Raw genomic sequence first — 21,929 nt, forward strand, 5'->3', positions numbered from 1 at the left:
ACAAGTACCTTCAACAGACTGTTTTCATAAAATTGATTAAATGCTGTACCCATGCATTCTAACAAAACTCTGCCCTGCTCTGATACTGGCTGGAAGGTCAATCCAGAAAGACCCAAGCAATCTCAGGGTTACTGGAGTGAGCAGTTGCTAACAAATATGATCACAGATCTAATGGGGGCAAAACATTCTGCTGGACCCCACACTTAAAACCAAGGAATACAACCAAGGAAAAACTCATCAGGGATGTGAAGGTCACGGGCAGGTTTTGCTGCAGTGGCCATGAAATGGTGGTGGATCTCACAAAAAGGGAACAGGAGAGCAGGTTGTGGCCTCTCAAGGAGTCTACTTGGACCAATCCTGTGCAATGCATCCATAGAGAGAACAGTCAGTTGAGTTTCAAGTATCACCTCCTCCAGCTTCAGAATGATCCATCTGACTATGCAGGAAATCAGTCAAAGGCAGGAGGCAGCTGCAAATATGAGCATGGAGACTGACAAAGCTCAAATAGAAAAAGGAAGTGTTCTACAAGAGGTAGAAGCAAGGATGGGTGAACTGCCAGAAATACAGAGATGCTGTCCAAGCACACAGGGGCAGGGCTAAAAAAGGCAAAACCCATCTGGAGTTGAGCCTGGTATGGAATTGTGGACAGCAGCAAAGACATCTATAAGTATATCACCTGCAAAAGCAAGACAAGGAAAAATGTGGGCCTGCTGCTGAATGGGGTAGGGGACGTGGTGACAAGAAAGCTGAGGTTTACTGGTAAGGCCAGCCTTCAGGAACCTCATGCTCTCAAACCTGTGAGAAAGTCTGGAGCAAGAGGAAGAAGATCAAGTTAAGAAACATTTAATTAAGAAAAAGGCATATTAAAGTCCATGGGGCCTTATGGGATGTACTCATGTCTCCTGATAGTGCTGGCTGATGTCACTGAGGCTACTCTCAATTATCTGTGAAAGATTGTGGTGATCAGGAAAAGTTCCTCAACTGCAGAAAGGGTGAATGCCACTCCTGTCTTCAAGTAGAACACAGGGAACTACAGGCTCATTGCCCTCATCTCCATCCTCTGGAAGGTGATGGAGCAAGCATTCCTGCAGAGCACCTCCAAATAATTGAAGGACAGGTTTATGGGGAGCAGCCAGCGTGGACTTCATAAGCACAGAGCCCTGTAATACAGTGTAGGCATTGCTAGCAATGGGCCATAAGCCTTGTACTGAATTTGCCTCAGGATAGTCTTCCAACTTGCTTTATCCACATTTCTCTTGACCTACCTGAAGCTTTACTTAAATGGGGTAGCTGCAACAGCAATTTTGCTAACTGACCAGGAAGTTAAACAGGAGAGTTGAACTAGATGATGCCCAGAGGTTTCTGGCAACCCCCACTATTCTGTAAAAATAGTCTAATGAAATTCACCTAGAATTTGCCTCCCGTTTAAGAAATGTACAGAGCATCTTTTAAATTCTTTGACTTAAGACAATTTCAAACCACAATTTCCTCCTTATTCTGACCTCTCTTTTTTTGACTCAAGTGAAGGAATGCTAAGCAGAGTTGATGCAACATGTTTGGGAAGAGTTTAGAAATACAGAATGTCTTATTCAAGTTCTTAATTAAAAAAAAAGTTTTCATTTAACTGAAATTTTAAGAAAAAAGATAACTAGCAAATAATGGATATTTAGGATTGCTCTTCATTGCTCCTTTGAACAAGTAATTCAGGAAATTCATGTTTAAATCGTTGTTATTTAAGCATATGAAAATTAATACACATTTTGACTCCAAGATGTCTTTTGCAGCCATTTAAACTTATGCTGCTTCTTAGTTTTCTCTTACAAATACGTCTGCAAACACCTGTTTCTTGAGTAGGTCTGTTGATTTTTTAAAATCAAGAGTAGATCACAACTATCAATTTGCTCAAACATTATCTCTGTCATTATAACCACCAGCTTTTCAGATTTTTACCTTTCTTTTACAAGAAAATCTGGAACTTACAATGGAAATTATTTGTTTATTCTAGATGTGTTAGGCTTTTTGTTGGTTTTGTTTGTTTTTTTCAGCTGGAATGGAATATTTTATTTTATATTTTACAAACTTTCATCCAGACCAATAATGCTTTTATTGTCATGGTATATACAGGATTACACGCTAAATTATTAAGCTTAAGATCTGAGTAAAGTTTTCTTTTTACTTTGGGTTTTGTTTTCCTGTTATGTTTTGCTCTCAGGTGTGGATGCATTACTGTCCCTACTGGTCAAATGCTCTAGAATGCAATTTTTGCTTAGTTCAGTCAATAATTGATCAATTTGCTATAGTGAAGTCAAAATGTGTGTTGCAGCTATGTTCCTGGCAGGTCCTGCCCAAACAATCACACCATCACTACAGACATATTCACTCACCAGTGGAATATTCTGGCAACTGAATTTTTCTCAGAGGAAGTTTCTGGAAATGAAACACCCCCAAAAGTCCTATTTTTATGCTATGATAAAAATTTTAGTTCTCTGCCGGTGAAGCTGCCAGGCATCATGCTCCCAGTTTTGCAAACAATTCAGTCATCTGATTATTTACTCCCCTCTTGGTAAGAGTTGACCCAGTTGTCTCTGATGGACTGGCAGGATCTCCAAATGCCTTGAGGAAATGCTTTCCATTTAAGGAATGCACATGGACACCATTTGCATACTTGCAGCAGCTTGGCTGAGGGTGATTTAAGAGAGATAAAATGAACTCTCTGTCTTCAGGATAGCAGTATTCACCTGAGGTATGGAGAACAAGAAAAACCTGTTGAACAAGGGAATGCCACAACCCTTAGCGTTCATTTGGGCAGCAACTGGTGGAATGCAGGAGAGCAAAACTTTCGGTGTGGCATTTTAACTGTGAAAATGTCAGTATGTAGTTGCTTTTCACTCTACATTCTAAGCCAAACTTAACTTTTCATGGTCTACAAACATAGCCCCAGGGCTCAAATACCTCTGAAAAAAACCACATAGGTATTATTCAAATTGGAATGACTGAAAAAGAGAGACAGAAAAAGAAGTGACAAGTTCTCCTCAGCTCCGATTTTCTTTCCTTTACTTAGTTGTTTCTGACCTTTTTTCTTTCATCCTCACTCACAGCTTTCTTTCTGTCTCTGTACTGAGGTGCCATTGCAATGTAAAATCAGGAAAGAACTGTTTTGTAATGTGCACTGCCCTTGGATTTTAAAATTTCCTGCACCCATACATTTGACTCTTGTCTCTGTTTTCATATTTGCACAAAGGCAGTAAACATTTAAACATCAGAACAACAGCAGCTGTTCTTTGTTCAGCTTTTGCTGTTTTGGGGTTTGTTTTTTTGTTTTGATCTTCAGCTTAGACATTCAGCCATTTCTGATCTCTCGATCTCCTGTTTGTTTGTTTGTTTTCCTGAGCAGGACCATTTCACTAAGCAAAACTGATACAAGATCTTTCTCTTCATGGCCATCTCTGACATTATTGTGGTTTACCTCTGCAGTTATTTTATGACACACACCTAAGTTCTCTTTCATGTGTGCAATTTTAGCTTTAAAGACACATTATATAACAGTTTTTTTCTCCCTTGCATTTTCCTACTTTATCCTGAATTTTTTAGGATTCACACTCTTGTATTTGTGTACTTTTGAAATATTCCATATTTTGTTGCTTATCTGAATCTGTCTCCTAACTTCCTATTCCCATTTTGGTCACTGCTTCACAGCTTATGATGGGCTTTTATGTCTCTTCATCAGCTAGACAGACCTTGTGTCTCCTTTTTTTTTTTTAAGAATTAGCTGCTGCAGCCAGTGAGAGTTTCCAAGCAGGTACCCTAGGAACACCTGATCTCATATCAAAGGGACTTTTATGATTCTCTGACTGCAGAACTGAGCTTTTAATATCACTACTGTGAAATGCTTCAAATGCTCCTTTAAGCTGCAGCATTGAGAAATAGGACCAAAAACACTCCAATATTTCTATTTTAATACAGGTTAACAAATACAGCAGACATCAGAATTGTCTTTTATCAATTAAGTCATGACATGACCAAATATCACTGTCTGAATCCTTGTTGTAGCTCAGACAATTTTAATTCCCAAAATTCTGTATAATACAGTGGCATCAAAATGCAGTACATCAGCTTAAATGCTTGCCATCTACCAACCTCGAGAGCCTGTTATTTTTGGGCCCTAATCTTGTGTCATCTTCTCATTGCATTTTTCTGTCAGTTGGATTTTCACAACAGCTCCTCACATATTCTTCACTAAGTAGTAGGAGTAGAGAGGAGCCTTCCTCAGCACTAACAAGTGTCTCATACACATTGATTCCATAGAATATAGATTCTTTTCACCTGTTTGAACATGATTCGGCATGAAGTTATATAAACATGGCCCAAATGCCAAAAATCTCCAAATACGAAAAATACAAAGTGTCTGTCAAAAATAAACATGTAATTTTTTGCTTATCTGTCTTTCTGACATTGAGCTAGCCAGCTTCTCAGACTCCTTAAGTGTCAGTGTTTGCTGAGCAGTGAATGGTACTTAGTGTTCATTTCCAGACACAGGACTGCCTTGCATTGCCACACTACAGTGCTGCCAAGCCACCCGCTAGAAGACTCTTCTGCCTTCTCTACTATGAGCTCTAAGTTCAGGCTCCCTTCTTTCCTTAATTAATATTTCAGCCTTCTACAAGCTGGACTATTTTGTTAAACAGACATTGTCTCCTCAGTTTTGGATATTTTACTTCTTTGTCATATGAAGGAGGACTATGTAAAGACCTGGATCATCTTTTATGTAGAGCTGATCTTAGGATTGAGCTTTGTAAAAGAATGAGTAGAAGAACATAGATTCCTCTGATCAGCTGTGCTGGAAGCTTTACAGATTCCTACACATGCAAGCAAGAATGAGTGCTCAACACTGTTCCAAGTGCAGGCTTCAGAGGTTATGCCAAGGAAATCGTTTGTTACTCACTTAGTTGTTGAACACTGTCAGGGCTCTGGAGCAGGGGAGATAAAGAGCCCTTGGTGTAACAGCAACACCTCGCAGTGCACAGCAGTGACATCCTACACACCATCTGTGTAGGTCAAAAATGACACTGGAGCTTCAGCTGCACTTCCACATACCTTAACAATCAGAGCAAGAACAAGCCCTTAGAATAGGGCTAATTACAGGACTGTTAGGCACAAGGCAATAAAAACTCTGAAGTAATTATGCAAAAGTGGCAGATGCAAAAACTTCAGGCCTATCATGCCTTTGAAGACCTGGGAAAAAATGTTGAAGATTTGCCTCCAGAAAACACCTGAATGGAGCTACCTATGTGTGGACAAGGTAACAAACCTGCTATTGTGCTCAGTAGAGCTGGATGTAGGCATGGCTTGGGCTGAACAGCTACTGAGACACCCCCCCATATGCTGAACACAGCTCCACCACCTCTAACAAGCACTTCAACACTCACAAGGCAGCACACACACAGAAGGACCCAAGTCAGGTGTCTTAAGGAAAAGCTGGTAAGGGATCTGCCCGTAAGCAACAGTACTTTTACATACACAGGAATACACCAGGTTTTGCAGGGACATTTAAGCTACTTTCAGAGTAGCAGGGTGGCAGCATGCTGTACAATTGAATACATTTTGCTTTTTAGCAGGAGTAATAAATCCCTATTAAACACTACTGTGTTGTGGCTAGGTCTTCTGTACAGCAGCCAGGTTCTGTTAAGAGAAAGATTTCCTTTCTCCCCCTGTAGAAGAGGCTGCTACCAGGGAAGCAACATTCATTCCTCTCCCAGCTGCCTAAACCTGGGAACACTGATTACTATTAGCCATTTAAATCACCTTGCACAAAATGCTGGAAAATAGTATTCTTGTTATTAGCCCAGCTGCTGCACTACCACAGTGGGCATAGTAGTACTAGGGTTGAGCAACAGGAAAGGTTACAGAATTAATGACTATAGGCTTATAGCAATTTTGACAGACTCATTTCATTAATACAGAGCTTTTGAATGAAACTATGCCTAATGCATGGCGTGTATCAGCTCATGGGTGCTTTCCTGTTAACATCAGTGATTTCCCTATATATTGGGCATTTTCCTGTCTTGCAGCATCATGTGACATGAACATGAGAGTCAATTAGCCAGCCCTAATTGAATTATTTTTGCAATTAAGATGTGAGGCAACACATTAAAGGCTACCCTACACATTTTGGATATTAAAACTGACCAGTTTGTTCATGATGCTATAAAATAGTCTGGTATTTGCAAGTTTTATTAAAGAAGATTTTCTATCTAGGAAATCTAATAGAAATGCTGCATAAAACATCCCCTAAAATCTGTAAGACTGATTACTTACTTATCCAGACTAGAAACCATAACAGATACATACTTTTCAGTTCTTTTCCTTCAACACAGAAAGAGGCTATATAGGGAGAACGATCCTAAAACAATCTTGTACTGTGCGGTCCTTATTTTTTCAGCTAGAGAACTTTCAGTCTACTCCTTTTATTTTTGAAGTACTAAAAAAAAGCAAAATCTAATTTCTTATTAATTGCCACAAACAAAATAAAGTACCTGCTTATCATGGTATATACTGAATAGTGCCTGTATTTTCTTATGCTTAAGTTTTATGTAATCCTGGAGTTTCATGACTGATTAGATGAGTCATTTTCAAGAAATGCCATTTCAGAAGACCTGCACACTAATCAATACATTAGATAAGATGCTTGGCGTTTTTTTACCCTCAGACCCGGCAGAGCAGATAGGAACAGATCATTTATGCATCTCAGATTGCTTTTCATTTTGCCACACAATTCTCCTGCCAGCTTATACTTAATATGTGAGCCAGTTATGAAAGTCAGATTATCCTTTCCCTCTACTGAGAAATTTATTATTAATACTCACAAGCAGCAAATAAAACAGCAGGTATAACCAGCATTGTAACAATAGGCTTATCTATTGCATTGCAAATACAACCACCACCATCACCACATCAGTGGTGTGAGCGATAATGAAACCTGTCAGGGAAACTTTTGAATACAGATCTACATAAGCTTCAATTAGAAACAACACCCTTTGTACAACTGACTTGGGCTGTGCTTCAGCATTCAGATGGATGGATGCAAATACAATGCACAGACCACTGAACACAAGGAAAACAGAGTTAACAGAGCCTTAAGCTGGAAGTACAGATAACATATCTCCCACTCCTCTTCTTATATAGTATTACTGTTGAACTGACACATTCATCTAGAACAGTTTTGAAAATTAAGGTAAATCTTGTGTTGATTCAACCATCCTCCATGGTTGAACCACATATCTGCAGCTGTGAAATCCTTATTTAACAAAGTACTCCCAGCATCACCCTTATATGCACAACATCTGTACTTTCCACAATGCAACAATTCTGGTAGACAAGGCAAATGTGTCCTCAGCCTGTGGTACAAGATCTGTTTCTGTTTAGCTCACCATCAGCTCATTCTTGCCCCAATTTAACCTGCACATATTTTAGACTGTTTATGGAATTCAGTATTGCTTGATACAGAGTACAGTATCCAGCTTTAAGATCCAAAATCTTCTGCTTCCTCAGCAGCATTGTCCCTGAAGGTACTCATGGGGTGCTGGGATCTGAGACACAGCAATACTGATGGAAGGATGTGAGCTTTGCTGTCTGGGGGAGGCAGCAGCAGAATGCCTAAGGCAGGGTGGCATTGAACCTCACAGTGGCACTGAAGTGCTCTGAAGTTCAATTCTCTGTTTCCATTTATACTTCACTCCTTCACTCTCCTTGGCCATCTGATGTATTCCTAACAGGGATCACACAAAATAACAGAGTCCTAACAGGAGAGAGATCACATTCTACATCAACTCAATACACATGGATTTCTGCATAATTGATCATTTTATTGGAATCTGTTAAAAGATGTTTGTTCAGATCACCTGTTCAGCAGGCAGTTATGCTGCTTCTGTTCACTGCATACATACTGAGCAAGTCTCCAAGCATACATAAATATGTCTGACAATTCCAAAATATTGTCTGACTCCATACTTAAGTATATTTACTACAAAATGCAGGTTTTCCTCAACAGAAGTTGTATCCACGGGACCAATGTGCATTTCTTCTAGCTATGACTTGTACCAAATCCATATTAACAATCGTAGGTTAAATACATCAATGCATGTTAATAGAGCTTTAACAGTAAAAAAAGTAAGAAAGTTAAATACTGCAACAGCTGAGATACATACTGCATTCAAATGATAGAACATAGTCTATTGACCTAGTAAATGACACAGTCACCAAAACACAACATACAGAAGCAATGTCAACTGCCAGTACTTGTCTAAGCATTTTAGAGTTTCCCTTTTCCCTTCAAATAAAGAAGGGTTGTGTACATCTTGAATGAACTTAGGCATCATTAACCTTACAGCAATATTGATGCTGATAGTTAAGGTTAGGTAGAGACATACTAAAGCTGCAGGCCACTGAGGACACACAGCATTTGTGAGTTTGAGGAGCCAATGTTTACTATAGCACAGGTTCATTGTTCAAACTAAATGCACCCTATGGACAGCAGCATTAATTGGCAAGACATATTTAGTAAAAAATGCCACTTTAGAAACCTAGCATATTTCAGCTAAGTGTTGATTCAACTAGCTATGATGAGGGCTAGGGAGGTATTTTAACTGAAACACCTTGGTAAAGTGAAATAAGTTGACCTATCATTGTTCTCTAGAACCCAGGAATAAATGTGTTCTCTCAGTCATCAAGGATTAGTATTTCAGCAGGCATTTCAGGTTTTAACCTAAGGGCAGATTAAAATAAATCTGTACACAATGCAACATACGTCGAATAGATGCAATGATGACCAATTAGCTGTCAGTCTCTACTTTTACCATTACAAGCCCAAGAATTTTGGCACACAAGTACAGCCAATCTTTTTAAGTTCAAATTCAACCATTCCAAGCCAGAGAGACCCATTTCAGAGACTGCTCTCCAATACTATTCTGGACTGTAAAAACATGCATATACCAGTTGCCCAGAAACACACAACTAAAAGAAATTGCTAGAAATAGCCACTGAACATACACATGCATGCCAGTCAGCTTCCCAGTTAAAATGCTATTTACAAGCCATACTTCAATTTTTTTGTAGTTTGTAGTTTTTCACTCAACTTACACATATGAGTTCAAGTGAAGGACATGTACTGTGACCTTTTGAAATATCCAAAGTGAAAATGAATGCAAGTTACAAAGCTACAGAGGTAAGCAATGATTTCCTGATCTTTTCAGGTGAAAAATTATTTAGTAGATAAGCAATGCCAGGGAGAGGTGGAGTCCATGAAGGACATAACCTTTAGGAAAGCAAACACAGCCTTAAGCAACAATACTGACTTTTCAAAAAGTCTGAAAGTTTCTTCATACTGAAAACTGAAGTCCTCCATGACGTTATCTGCTATCTTGCTGCATGTTGTAATGTGTTATTGCCCTACAAGTTGTGCAGAAAACCACAGCCAAGTATTAATGCACAAGAAATTTAGGAATTACCATGCATAAGATATGATTAAACTGTAGCAGAATCTCAGGTATTGATTATGGCTTAGACCTGCCTTGAAAGTCAACACTTAGACAAATATCCTTACATGAATGACATTGTCCATATGAAAGTGAGACAACTTTGTTACACTGAAGACTTACTTGGTTCAAGTGACCTTCTGCTTAGAAGAAACAATAGACAATATATTCACAGATAACCATTGCAAGAATAAGCCCTGTAAAAAATTCAACAATACTTTTTACTTATCTTTTCCCTAAGCATATATATTTGCAGATATTTTATAAGCAAGCTGTTTCTTGAACAGCCAGATCTTGGATAGTTAATTCTTTATCCTAGTTCCTCCCTCATCCAAATTTGCCAAATTCAAGACATTGTTTTAGCAGCATTCATGAAATCAATAGTGCAAAATTGTTATAAAAAACTCTTTTCCCAAGCTAGGACATCCTCTTCAAGTTCTGTATTGGTTCAATAGCACTTCCCATGTTTTTAGATCTCTGGGGAAAGGCAGGAACAATAGATATGCTGAATCCAATAAATGAAAATTGTTTGCCAAAGACTTTTTAAAATTTATTTTTGGGTGGATTTTTTTTCATTTGCTGCTCATACTGGCCCTTGTTACAACTTTAATAACTAGTTCACTGCACTAAATTCACAATTCCTCATTTTGATATGCACCTATAACATGTGAATTGAACTGCACCACAATAATTGTAATGTCATCTCTATACATTCGAGCCAGCTCTTCTGGAAGACTAAGCATCTTGGACAGTCGCTCATGATCCACAGTTCCAAACTCATTGTTACCCACTGCGTGACGTATCAGGTGAGTTGCTGCATTCTGATCTTCGAATACTGAAGAGATTCTTGCTCTCCTTTCTGTTAAGAGACCATGCATCTGTCCCAAAGTTACCTTATAGCCACCAACAGCTATTGGCTGTTGGTGGTGAACACCAGTGAGGTACTCCCCCACAATTCTAGCCACATCTTGCCTGTGCATTGTCTCCCACAGCCCATCCGTGGCCAAAACCAGGAACTTATCCTGTGGCCGTAACTTGTGATGTATGACTTCTGGTTCAGCTGTGAGGTATGGGGGAGTGTAATAGTTTGGAGGAATAAACTTTGTATACTCATTGTCATTCAGCTGATCTGGGCCTGATTCCACTACTCTCTTCTGCAGTTCAATACTCCATTTAAACTTCACATCACCAAAAGCTCTGAAAGGCATCAAGAGACCCAAGAGACGATCCTGTTTCACAAGACTTTTCTCTTCAGCCTTTGGATGCTCCATTTTCACACGTTCCACTTCATGTTCATTTTGTGCATTGTGGTCATAGGACAAATTAACTGCAGACCAAGATCCATCTTCTTCCTGAACGCCGAGCATTGCTCTGCTGTCACCTGTGTTAGCAATGTGCAAGTCGACACCATCCACGTGGGCAACACAGGCAGTTGAGCCAGAAAATGCTACTCGCAGTACTAGGTAGTTGAGAAAAGAATTTGGATCTCCTACTTGAGCTTCCAAAGAAATATCATTATCAAGCCTCTTAAAGGCATTAATTAAAGCTTCTCTCACATCAGTAGTCTCTCCACTGTTGAGATCAATCAGCTCCTGCCAGTAAGTTCTTAGACTGTTGAAGTAAAGCTTGGAAGCCTCTTTGCTAAAATAATCGTTGGGATGCTTGTGCCACTGTAAAATGGGCAACAGAGCTCTGCCACTCTCCACAGCATTTTCTATTTCAAGTAAAGTTTCATGAGGTAACAAAGAGACAGCAATGTAGTAAAACAGTCTTTCACTAACAGCTTGAGCACAAGCACAGCCTGCATGGCCATCAAACACACCCAGAAGCATCCCTCTTGTCTGTAAACAAGTGGCAGCACTCCTCCGGTCCTCTATCGGAGCATTAGCAGGCAACTGGTTGCTGTCGAAGCCAAGAACAGAACTTACATTTTTACCATCAAATTCTGGGACTTTGAAACTGTATTCATTTGCCTTCAGGATGCTGTTAACCTGTGGAGGGGTGAGGTAAAACCTCTGTGGCGTAGAAGCATAATCCCTTGCGTGAATAAAGTGATTAAAGTGCTCCTTCGGCCTGTAAAGTGCCGCAAATTTCTTCTGTGGTGCATATCTGAAGTGACTGTGAGCAAAATGAGATGACAAACAACACAGATGTTTATGGTGGCAGTAACACGCAGTACTGCCTATTCTGCTAATCTCACAGTTACGAATCAATGGGAACAGATGAGCTGGTGCTGGCATGGCATCAGACAACAATGGCAGCCTGGAGCTTCGGACTGGAATTGCTGAAAGACAAGAGAACAACTATGCTTAGCGGGACAGCTAAGAGATTTTTTTCCTCCCCAGAATTCTGTGTTAAGATGTTTACAGCTCCTAACCAAGTTGCTTATTATATGGAGTTCATAGCTTCAAAGGACTTGACAAAGAGGCATTGCGAGGTGCTTGTTTATAGACACTACATTAGGCTGTAACAAAAAAACTAAACCATACTTCAGCACAGGAATTTTAGCTCTTCTACCCACTCAGACAGCAGGCAGGAAGTGAAAGCATCACCCAGACAGTCAATGAACCTTCAAACAACTTAGCACAATAGTTAGCATGGAGCACTCTACTGAATTGCCACACGACTTTTACACCTATTTGTTTTCTTGGTGATTTCACAGCTGACAGAGACAGATGTGGCACACAGGGAAGAAAACTTTTTCTGTAAGGCTGAAGAAGAGAAAGCATCTAACAGGGAGGCTTAAAAAACAACTCTGAGATGACATACAATGAAGATTGTTTAGACAGCAGAAGCAAGAAGTGATAAAACTGATACTCTTTATGCAATCAGAAGTCAGTAGCAGGTTTTGTTTCTTTCCCCTCTTTCACAGGTAAAGCCTAAAACTTGTGTTACGTATACAAAACAGCCACAGCAATCTATGCAGCAATTTTCTAGCTTAAGATGTAAGTACAAGAGATAGAACAGAAATACAGCTTTTCAACAGCTATTTCATCCCAGTACATTTTAAGATTTTAAAACACCTTGAAAGGCTACTCAGTTGAAGGTCTATATGCAAATTGTTTGCTTCCTTGACTAGAACAGAACCTTGCTCAATACTCTAAAGCTAGTTTAGTGTTAAGATAAGCCACTAGTATCTGAAAAAATATTCTACTGCTACTTGCCACACCTAAAGAGCTTTCTGTACTTTTCACTTCCCTGAATAAAGAGTATGCTACTCTTTCTTGCCTCCATTTACATATCAAATCACAACATTAGTGAGAGTGCCTCTCAAAAGCCTTATTCACTATGCCTCATTAGCAGGAAGTCTTTTACAATGTAATACTTGAGAGACAACTCCGGAGTGGAGATGGAGTTCAACTGTGCCTTGTGTGAAGTACACACATTTAAGGCAAATTCAATTTTCTCTTTTATGATCAAGTTCCATCGAAAAGCTTTTTCTCAGAAGAGGCCATTAAAAGGCTTACTGCAGCCATAACCACTAATCTATCAGCATTGCTAGATGTCAAATTGTTTTACTGAAGAAATGGATATTGCTGTGTTATGCAAGGTGCTTCAGTCAGTAAGTGGATTTTTTTTTAGCCAAGCAGGCATACCAGTATTTCAGAGGAGACTCAACCCCAATAAAATATGCAACAAGCCCCAATACTCAGTCTAAGTGATCATGCAATATAGGAGAAACTGCATTTTGCAATTTCTATTGGCTTTTCATAGCTTCAGCCGTGATTCTGATCACCTGGGCCAGCTAAGAAGTGTCTGGAAACATACGAAGCTTCACCCCATTCTCCTTGTTTCAAGAAAGGGAAGCAAGCCATACTTTCCCTCCAAGCTTGTTTGCTCTTTTTAAGTAAACCAGAGAAGAGCCCATTTCTGTGATACGTGACATCTAAGTGCTGAAAGCAGAGTGGAATTCATGTTCCTGTCACTCCACTGACTCCCCAGTACTAACGAGTGACTGTTGTACATTGACAAAAACCTCTCCTGAGCCCCCCCACTGACAGCTGAAGATTGAAGTTTTCTGTTGTGCAGGTACCAGGAAGAGCCTGGGCTGTAGTCCAGACACCCAGGAGCAGTGAATTGGTTGAAGCTTCCAGATGCATACTGAATTTATGGTAGCCATTTGCTACTCCAGTCCAGGCTTCACATGCACACAGCATGACAGCAGTAGACTGTAACTCCAAATATAGATTTTAAATTCTATTCACTGCCTTCTAATTATATAGGAGCTATTTTGGTAACAGTTATGTATATTTCTTCACACAACATTAAAAAAACCAAAAATTTTGCTTAAGGTTCTATGGATGTGCCTGGCCTACAGCAGCACCTCAGCTTCAGCACTGGTCTCCCATTAGAGTCCACCTGGATCAAGCTGTCCTGACTGCTCAGCATTTATGTTTAGTGCTGACCTACAGTGGTGCCTCAACTGCTCAGACAGTTTTTTTGCTTCATGATGAAGCAAAAATACAAACGTACTGCTGCTGTAACAGTTCTGCAGTGCCACCGGAGGATATTTTTATGATTTTTAATCACTAGTTTATCAAATGAAATCCAAGAGGAAGTAGTAAGAAGTTGACCTCACATTTTCCAAGGCTCATATCATTTACAGCAGATCTATGCCAGCTTACGAGATCAGTCTGTTGCACATACCAGCTTCAATAATTCCAAGTTGATTAAGTAAATGCCTAACTCCAAGTGTTCAAACATGAATTGAAATTAAAGTCTCTCCCACTTATCCCTACAACACAGCTGCCCCAAATAAAACCAGACACTCCAGCTGCTCTTTAAATAATTAAGATCCCAAGATCATTATGGTTGATCAAAGATGGCAGAAAAAAAGAAGTAGAAATGGTACCCTTCAATCAAGATTTGTCAAGATATTAGAATCAATCCATCAATCCTTAGAGAGGTAAATACCTCTCCAAGCCCAGAGCAGGGTACAAGCACTATTTTTCAAGCTGTAAATACATTATGACCAATAATGAGTCAGATAGTCAACTTAACGGGTTTTGTAGTACTACAGTAAAAAAATAGGAAAATGTTCTACCTTTCTTTAATAAAGGCTCGTTATAGCTATACTGTTAGGGCTAATTGACACGGCACAGACAGGTTCCTCCAAAACACTGTGCCAAAGACACCGATGGCTTCAGGTAAAAACACTCAGGTGTCTTTCCTACACTTGACAGACCTGATTGAGCCAGCTGGAGAAGCCGAGGAGGTAGGGAGGAGGAATAAGAAGCACAAAGCAGCACCGTTAATCCTTCCTTCCGGCCTCAGCCCTCAGACACAGCCTAGCCTCGCAGCCCCTTCCCCGGGTCCCATCCGACCCCCGAGCCCGTCGCTCCACGAAGGGAGATACATACCGATCCGCCTGGGCCCAGGACATACACACATTCTCCTGTCACAACATGAAGCCGCCAACATCCACAAAGCAGAAGCCCGGGGGGCGGGGGGAGAAGCAAGGCAGAGAGTTTGTTAGAGAAGACGTAGAGCTCCGGCACGGAGGTGGGACGGCAGACAGGAGGAGACAAGCACACACAGCCCTTCTGCGGGCGGACGGCGCCGCTGCTGCCGCTCGCCCAGCGATGGGACCGAGCCAGCTCCGCAGGGACCGCTCGAACCCGCCGCCCGTCTGGGCACCGAGCCCCGCCGGCCCCGCTCTCCCTTCCGGCAGGGCGACAGGCAGGGCCCGCTCTCGCTGCGCACCGCCGCGGCGGATACCGCTGCCCGCTCAGGCGCTGCGCGGCCCCGACATGGCCGCCCCTCCCCAGCCGCCCGCCCGCCTCCGGCACGACCACCTCCTCCTCCCGTCCCGGGCACAGACCTGGGCCTTTCCCGGGCGGCTCAGGGAGACGGGTGGAAAGACCGTGCGGCACAGGAAGGGGAGCGGGTGGAAGGACAGGACCGCGCCGCCCCGAACGCACCCGCCACCCCCGAACCCCCCGACAGCCACCGCCTCACGCCCGCGGCCGCCGCGCCTTTATAAAGGGCCCTGCGGCGCGCGGCGCGCTGCCCATTGGCTGCAGAGGAGGGCAAGGCGGGCACGTGACGCGGAGGCTGAGGGAGCGCGCGGGGGGCGGGGGAGAAGGAGGGGGCGGTGCGTGCGCGTGCGCGGCGCAGGGGCGGGAGGGCGCGAAGGCGGCGGCGCGCGCTGTGCGCGGTCCCCTCCCCCAAGGGGTCCGTGAGGGCACGGAGAGCCCTCGGAGCGCTTTGGGAGCGGGAAATGGCCGGGGCTGTTTGCCGTGGAATGTTCGTGAAGTGCCTTTAGCAGGTACGAGGCACGGTAACTCCGCAAGAGACCGCAACAGTCTGTCCCCTAAGCCCTCTCTGCCTTGAGAAAAGCCCCCCCATACTCACTCCTTTGGTCGGGAGTCAGAGTCACACAACTTCTGACTGTTACAGAGACTCAATATGGGAAAATGTCTTAGAGTGTATTGCCATTTACTCTGAATTCCTTTTAAAGAGTGGTGCTTTTTGGGTTTTTCCCCCCTTGAAGTGTTCGAGTTGACTTGCAGTCACAAAGCTTGTTAACTCTGCAGGAGACCACTGAAGCTTGTACTGCAACATGGGGGGTCATGTTTGGTTTTGTGGGGTTTTTTTGGTTTGGTTTGGGTTTCTGTTTTTGCTTTTTTTTTTTTTTTTTTTTTTTTTTTTTTGCTTTTGATGGTTCTTTGTTTTGTTTTGCGTTTTTTGTTTGTTTGTTTTTAATTAATTTGCTCTGTGATGTTTTGTCTTCTCCAGAATCCCTGGGGCAGAGCAGGCTGCTGTGCAGTGGAGCAGACCGGGCCCTCTCTGCCCTGACATCGCCACATTGCTGCCCTCACTACCGGCAAGGAACTGCTTGAGGGCAGTGGCTACGAAGAAGGAGCAGCCCTTCCAGCCGGTGCAGCAGCAGCAGCAGCCTCCCCTCCTTCCTTTCTCTCCCCTCTCTGAGTTACTGTCCTGTCCCTGTTCCACATCTCTAGGGTGACACTCCATTTTGCATGTTCTTCTGAGGTACTCTGATCCAGACTTACTCTCCATGTACATTTCTGAATATGAAAAGTATATAAGTTTGACAGTATTTTGATTTCTTTGATCATCTCTCTGTTTACAGGTGCCTGTGCTCTCAAGCCTTACTATTTTTCAGGGTGTCTGGGATGCCCACTTTGCTGTGTGTTGTTGGCAGCAGATGTTAGCAAGCCTTGAGGTGTTGCAATTAGCGTTCCCTCAGCAGCTGTAACAAAACATAGATTTTTGACTATACTTCGGTCTTTACTCAGTTGATAGGATGTGTATAGCTGTGTACCAAAACCAGGAGAAGAAACAAAGGAAAATCTGCACTTAGTGCCAAGAAGGCTCAAGAGCTCTACTTGAAATGTAAGAGTTTGGAAAGTACTGCTCTGTGACCCTCTGTGTGAAAATCAGCTAGAAAGATAAAATAATGCCATCCTTAGAAATGCAAGTCTTTCATGGTAGTAGTTGAAAACACAGAGTATTAAAATTTTCATTTATTGGTGTTCTGGGTGACTTTTGAGACATTTATTTGTTTATCCAGAATGGCATGCCATTCTGGTGCATGCCAAAGGTGCACTATCAAGCCACCTTCTTAGCTTGTCAGAAGGAAGAAGGCTGTGGGAAGACAGACCTCTGCCTGGGTGAATTTGAGTCATCGTTCTAGGAGCAGATGCACTGAAATGGGCTGGGATGAAATCACCACCGATCACCTAATATTTCTCTAAGTGAGGAGTTTGTAAAGTGGCTTCATGTATGACTTTCACAGAGAATGTTGCTGTCTAGGTTGCCTACCTAGAAAAAACATTCCACAAAATAGTTAGCATTTAGCACTTTTGGTCTTCAGAACATCTTGTGCCCATTAGTTCAATTCTCCGTAATTTGCTGTGCAATTGAAAGGTTAGAGATAAACAGTTCCCTGTTTATTGATTTAATTATCCTTTTCTTCCTGATTTAAGGCCAGGAGAGGAGCTGCTTTTAGAGTTGGTCTTGGAATTTGTAGCTCCCTGTCTCACAGTATCTTACTGATATATCTGAACATTAGAGAAAATGAGAATTTTAAAATACTGAATGAGAAAAGATTGTGGTCTTAGCAGCCACATATAAATCCCACCAATTACAGACAAAATGCTAAAATTTGGCTGACATTTTGCTTCTTGAGTTTATGTGAGTTTGCTGGTGTGCTGCCAGAAGTTGGATGTTGCAATTTAACTGGATAGTTAGATTTTCCTTCTCTTCATCTTGCTGCTGCCAAGACCTTTCTGTGCAACTTTGAGCAACAGTCCATTTTTGCTGATGCTAAAGAATAAAAAACATTCTAGTGAATAAAATAATAATGAATAAAAACATATTGTTCCACATTTAACATTTTACACCAGAGAGTGATGGAGAAGCAATTACTTGTAACTACTTCAAGGTATGCAAAGTCTCCCTGTTTCCCTGGATGAAAGGATTATCAACAGAGTGTAACAAGAGACATCAGTTCTTGTCTTAATGTGCCTGTTGCCATCAGTGGCTAATTCAGCACTGCAGAACCAACAGGCAGCTATGCATTATCACTGCAGCTAAAGTGCTGCAGTACTTACCCTAACATGCATTTCCAGAGAAACAATTACAGATCATCAAAATCCATTTTCATTTGAAATCAAGTGTTTGCAATAACCTTTGAGTTTAAATAGGTTCCTGTGTCTGATGTATAAATATTTTATTGATTCATTTTTATTATTGACTCATTTTTACTGAAAGCTAGTTCAGGTGCAGAGTTCTTCACCTGTTTTTGTATCCCTTGACTCCTTAACATTCTTATGATATCCTTGCACACAATGTTACAAGAAATGCCATGTTGCTCCTGTGCTTGTTGAAAAGAGCAGTTGCTCATAAAACCAGTCTTAAAACTGAGTGCAGGGATCAAACACTTCCTCTTGGCAGGCTGCCATACCAAGCTGGAGCAGGAAAAAAGGACAGAAGAATCACAGAAGTTTTGAGAGCAGAAAGAAAAGCCTAACAAGGGAGAAAATAAAGGAGATAAAAAAAACAGGTATGGAATAAACAGGAAGGATTGGACACAACTAAACTGTGTTCTTTCCTTTCCTGAGAGCATTACAGAAGCAATGACAGCAATCTAAGTATTCTGTTCCACAGAGCAGCAATTTATTTTTTATTTTTAGCAGAAATCAGGAGCATTATGTGGCAAAAATAAATGTGTTAGTAGAGCTCAGAGCAGAGGGAGTACCTGCAAACAGCGGCGGCCTGTGCTCTTCAGTCTGCTTCAAAGGGAGAGTTGGGTTGCACATCCAAGTGTGCTGCTGCCCTCTCAGGGAGTGGCTGCTGTGGGTGGTGCATCTGTCCTGCCTCAGCACAGCTGGGCTCCTGAGTACAGTGAACGTTTCTGAAGTTTTACAATGAGCTCTGCAAAAGGTGATTTTTAAAGAACGCTTAAGAGTATCAGCGTTAGAGTAAGCCAGCAGCACTGAGCCACATGATTCATCTCTCCCCTGTCCTTTCTAAAGCAAGTCCAATGGCGAATCACAAACAGTTGCTTTCAGTGGGTATTTTGCTTTCACTGTGGGATTCACGGATAGTTTAATTTATTTTGTCTCCCCTGGAGACCCTTTGTATCTTCACTCTTAATTCCTTTCTGAAATGAAGCAATGGGTCTGACTCATTCAGCAGTCCAGATCCAGCTTCCTAGACTCAGAGAGTAATTGAGGTCAGACAGGACCTGCTGATAGCAGGGCCACCTTCAAAGCTAGGTCAGGTTGTTCAGGGACTTGGTTAGTCCTGTTTTGGTCATCTTTGAGGACTGAGGTTCTCCAGTCTGCCTGGGCCCCAGTTCCAGTACTTCATCACTTACATTTTGAAGATTTTTAATTTTTAGTTAATCAGAATCTTCCATGTTAAGCTTGTATCTGTTCCCTCTTGCCCCTCAGGACTTCTTTGTACCTTCTTATTCTTTGTACCTTCTGATTCTTATCTCATTAGCAGAGAATTAAATAGGTTTTTTTCATTTTGTAGTAGTTGTGCACTAGTTTGCAATCTTCACCTGGGCTGGTTTTTCAGGGTCTGATGTCCAGTTTGGGGAATACAGCATTCTGACAGCTTGATCAAGTGAAGGAAATTCTGTAGAAAAATAAGTTTTTGGCCAGCTTCAAGAATGATACTTAGGACATTATCAGTGTCTGACTATGAGGAAGTAGTTTCAGGATATCAGGAAGTTGGATCCAGCAATTACTTTGCTTTTGAAGGCTCTGATCCCTTTTCCATCTGTAGTTCATCATGTGCACTTTTCATATTTCTTTGTTACAGTCATTTTCAAAAGTAACTACATTTGCAGTTATAGGCTGCCATGCAAAAGATTCAACAGACTTCAGGGGAAATAGTGGAGATTAAAATTGGGAGGGGAATCTGCTCGCATTTTTCCATGCAGAGAATAGCTTACACTTTTCAACAGATAAAATATTGTTTCCCTAATGCTGCTGAAACAATGATATCCTGGGTTCATTTTATCAGATGTGATGTCCTGAAATAAAAGATTGCTCAGATGCTGGTAATTAAATACAGCCTTTTGTCTTTACTTGAGGTCACTGGAGTCAAGGGACGGAAGCCAGTGGTTGGTCTGTAGAAACAGCTGGCTTGAGTTGAGATCTTTCTATGCAAATGTGAATGTTGAAGACTAATAACTTCTCCAGCAATTAGGAAAAGCAACCAATGCCAACTACTAGAAGTACTGGTGTTATTGTCTTAGCATGAGGGGGTACTCAGTCATACTTTTCACTTTGAAGTGAAAAGTAGTTATGGAAGATACAATTAGAAATTTAAATTTAGAACCAAGAGTAGGCTCTGAACCAGTCTCTTAGGTGTCTACATTTCCACTTGTAACAAGGAAGTTTAGAAAGAATACCAAAGTGACCTCCTTCTCATTCCTCTTTGCCTCAGTTTAGCCTTACCTAAATGCTGGCTGGACCTTGTATCCTTTGGGGTTTGTATTTGAACAAAAAAAATAAGCATTTGGGGTTTCTTCAGTAGAAAAAAGATGAGTTAGGTTACTGGTTTCCTTAGTTGATAAATCAACTTATTATCTCAAGTAACCCCATCTACAAAAATATTTACCATTTGCTTTATGTTACAGGTTTCATTTATATTTTTAACAACAAACCAAACATGTAACCTCTTCCCTTCCCTGACTAGATCCAGTATTCTGTTCTTCCAAGCAGGTGTCTCAAGCAGAAGGTTACAGAGTCTCATTTGCTGCCTCTGAGCCAAGGAGTGGTGGATTCCTCTGTGAGTGACCAGTCTTCACTGCATGATAAGGCATTGCCCTCACCTCAGCTGACCTGCAGCCAGACAGTAACAGGACTCCCTGGAAAAAGAAGCAGTGTGGAATGAAGGTGACAATTACACCAGCCTTTTACAGTTAAAAGCTTTAGCCATTAGGCTGTTACATGGTAAGAGAGGAACAAGCAGAAGGAGCAACACTGTGTCTTAAAAGTGGATCTGGAGCTTTGTTTATGGTATTCAGGAACTGGAGGCAGCCAACTCCCTCTGAGAGATCCTAGCCATGTCAGCAGAGTGAAGCTGTGGTCCTGTGCCAGGCTTTTAATCAAAAGAGCAGGCCTGACAGTGATAATTTCCAGCAGGCCTGCTGTAGGGGTGCCTTTCTTCCCCTCGGGAATTTTTTATAAGGTCATTTAGAGATCCCCATTCTAATTTTGCCCTGCATTGGCACTGGGGTGCTTCCCTTGAATCTGAATTCCAGCCCAGGGCTGGATTTGGCTTGCAAGTCTGAATAACCTGCATATTCAGTTGCACAGATCAGTGATGTCCCTGTGGCAGAGGCCAGGGAGGTGGTGCAAGATCACATGTTCCCCCACACATGGGCTGTGCCTCTGAGGAACCTCCATGGAGATCTGGGAGCACTGGGAGGACATTCAGGAAGCACAAGATGACTGCTACCCTGCTGCTTCTCAGGAGCTCAGGACACGTTTCCTGCAAACCTTTGGGGCTTAAGAGTTAGCAGCACAGGCACCTTATTCCTTCCCCATGGTCACTTTACTCAATGTGTTTCAAATGCCCTGGAGCAAGTCCAGATTGCAAGCGAAGTGTTTTAGAGTAGTATTTTAAGAAGAAGGATTATTTTTTCTATTGTGTTGACTAAACACTGGAGCGAAACACCAGCTGCATCAGGCTGTTTCTCTGAAACTTCTTTGAACTTTGGATGCATCTCTGCAGCCTGGAGCCTTGTGTAACTGCAGAGGTTTGTTCAATTTGTCTGGATGTTATATAAGCTGTCTTTTATTTTCCTTTTGCTTGTGATCATGTTATGTAGGCTGCCTTCTTAAATTTCAGGAACCCTAAGGCAGCCTGAGTCATATGTATGAGGCTCTTTTTTGCACTGTTGTGTAAGGTAGT

The 21,929-nt window shown here is 41.7% G+C and overlaps 1 protein-coding gene across 2 annotated transcripts; it reads right to left on the reverse strand.

Annotated features, from left to right (window-relative positions):
• Positions 1-6,959: 6,959 nt before the first annotated feature.
• PDP1 (pyruvate dehydrogenase phosphatase catalytic subunit 1) lies at positions 6,960-15,473 on the reverse strand. Of its 2 annotated transcripts, none has more exons than XM_084201716.1 (2): positions 15,352-15,473; positions 6,960-11,814 (listed from the first exon to the last, which is right to left on the reverse strand). In XM_084201716.1, the coding sequence occupies exon 2, from the start codon at positions 11,768-11,770 to the stop codon at positions 10,163-10,165; it is 1,608 nt and encodes a 535-aa protein (XP_084057842.1). In that variant the 5' UTR covers positions 11,771-11,814; positions 15,352-15,473; the 3' UTR covers positions 6,960-10,162. The 2 variants fall into 2 exon arrangements, with proteins under 2 accessions (XP_084057842.1, XP_084057843.1); XM_084201717.1 differs by lacking the exon at positions 15,352-15,473 and adding an exon at positions 14,891-14,936.
• Between the last annotated feature and the right edge of the window lie 6,456 nt (positions 15,474-21,929).

Source organism: Fringilla coelebs (assembly GCF_963513975.1).
Source record: "Fringilla coelebs genome assembly, chromosome: 1".
In the NCBI taxonomy this organism is placed as follows: domain Eukaryota; kingdom Metazoa; phylum Chordata; class Aves; order Passeriformes; family Fringillidae; genus Fringilla; species Fringilla coelebs.

Coding starts and splice junctions, on each gene's coding strand:
- PDP1 (XM_084201717.1), bottom strand. CDS start 14,921: ATGTGTGTATGTCCTGGGCCCAGGCGGATCG. Junction 11,815..14,890: donor TCCTGGGCCCAGGCGGATCG/GTATGTATCTCC, acceptor CTTGTCTTTCAG/CAATTCCAGTCCGAAGCTCC.